This window comes from Phragmites australis, chromosome 12, assembly GCF_958298935.1.
Source record: "Phragmites australis chromosome 12, lpPhrAust1.1, whole genome shotgun sequence".
Classification (NCBI taxonomy): Eukaryota; Viridiplantae; Streptophyta; class Magnoliopsida; order Poales; family Poaceae; genus Phragmites; species Phragmites australis.
This window is the reverse complement of record NC_084932.1, coordinates 23,543,958-23,545,845: the sequence shown is the minus strand read 5'-3', so window position 1 is coordinate 23,545,845 and position 1,888 is coordinate 23,543,958. Positions and strand designations below refer to the sequence as shown.

The 1,888-nt window shown below is 58.7% G+C and overlaps 1 protein-coding gene across 1 annotated transcript; it reads left to right on the top strand.

Moving 5' to 3' along the window:
- Window positions 1-370: 370 nt before the first annotated feature.
- On the top strand, window positions 371-1,585 carry LOC133887198 (bisdemethoxycurcumin synthase-like). Its single transcript, XM_062327147.1, has one exon. It carries the CDS (start codon window positions 466-468, stop codon window positions 1,423-1,425), a length of 960 nt encoding a protein of 319 aa, XP_062183131.1. The 5' UTR covers window positions 371-465; the 3' UTR covers window positions 1,426-1,585.
- The last annotated feature ends 303 nt before the right edge of the window (window positions 1,586-1,888 follow it).

Sequence of the window (1,888 nt, the reverse complement as noted above, 5' to 3'; positions counted from 1 at the left end):
TTGGCAGTTTGCCGATCACCTGCACACCATGAAACTTCAGCACACTGCGCTTATATGTATCCAAGACGCCGTGAAACGTGGCACGACAAGTTTAGCTCAGCTTCCAGCTTCGTCCCGCGCCAGCCGGTGATCGACCATGACGGCAAGTGGCCATCCGGCCACCTTCCTCGAGGAGACCCGGTGCGCGCAGCGTGCCGATGGCACAGCGGCCGTGCTGGCCATCGGCACGGCGAACCCGGTGAACTGTGTGCGCCAGGACGAGTACGCCGACTGGCACTTCCGCGTCACCAGGAGCGACCACCTCGCCACGCTCAAAGCCAAGATGAAAAGAATATGTATTGATTTAATGAACCGTCTAGCTACATCTTATGACAAATTATCCTGGATTTGCAAATTGTCCCTGCTAATCCGCTTGCAGGTGAGAGATCCGGCGTCAAGAAGCGCCATTTCCACCATACCGAGGAGATGATCGGCGGCCACCCGGAGTTCCTGGACCGCGCGGTGCCGTCGCTTGGCGCGCGGCTGGGCCTTGCCACGGACGCCGTGCAAGAGCTCGCTGCGGCCGCGGCGGCGAGGGCGATCGCGGAGTGGGGACGCCCGGTCGCCGAGATCACGCACCTCGTCGTCAGCACCAACTGCGTCGCCGGCGCGCCGGGCATCGACCTCAGCATGGCGGCTCTCCTCGGCCTCCGCCGGGCCGTGCACCGCACCATGCTCTACCTCCACGGCTGCTCCGCCGGCTCCGTCGCGCTCCGCTTCGCCAAGGACCTCGCCGAGAACAACCGCGGGTCGCGCGTGCTCGTGATCTGCAGCGAGGTCGTCCTCCTCGGCTTCCGCGCGCCCGACGAGGCCCAGCTCGACGCGCTCGTCGCCACGACCTTGTTTGGCGACGGCGCCGGCGCCGCCATCGTTGGCGCGGGCCCGACAAGCCCCGCCGAGCGCCCCGTCTTCCACATGGTGTCCGCCTCTCAGGTGATGTTGCCTGGGACAGAGCACGCCGTGGGGCTGCATCTCAGCGAGCGCGGCATCGACTTCCGCATGTCCGTCGAACTGCCAACGCTGGTCCGCGACAGCATCGAGCAGTGCCTGGCGGACGGGCTGGCACCGCTCGGCCTCGCGAGCGGCGGCTGGAACGGCCTCTTCTGGGCTGCGCACCCCGGCGGCCGCGCGATCTTGGACAGCTACGAGGCCGCCCTGGGTCTGGAGCCCGGTAAGCTGGCGGCCAGCCGGCGCGTGCTGAGCGAGTACGGCAACATGCTTGGCGCGACGATCTTCTTTGTTCTCGATGAGATGCGGCGCTGCCGCCGAGGTGGTGATGAGGAGCAAAGGGAGGACTGCGAGTGGGGCGTCATGTTGGTGCTCGGGCCGGGGCTCACCATCGAGACGATGGTCTTGCACGCTGCCGGCTGCCGAGACGAAGACTAACTGATCACGGCTAGCTACGAAATTGCGCGCGCTACACATACACGCTATGACATAAAAGGCTTCATGTATCGCCCGAAGCGTAAATTTCAGTTCATCACAGCTTTTATATAAAGCTAATAAATATTCGAGCAGTGGTACACCTATTACAACTGTTCTTAAAAAACGCTATAAAATATTTTTTAAAAGGAATAAAAGTTAAGTCAAATCAAGTTTAATCATGATCTGCCACATCATCATCTGTAAATGAAGGATCGAGAAAGACGACCATTTTTTGGATGGCTCTTTTCTAATTATCACCTAACGCACATATCTTCTTGGTTAAGATTATAAAACACACAATGGTACTCATGATCCTAAGAACCAAGAAGCCAAAACACAACCTAATAATCAAAGTGGCGATGGAAAACGGACGATCCTTTGGATTGTGATACAAATTTCTGTTGGGCTATATAAGGAATATTTT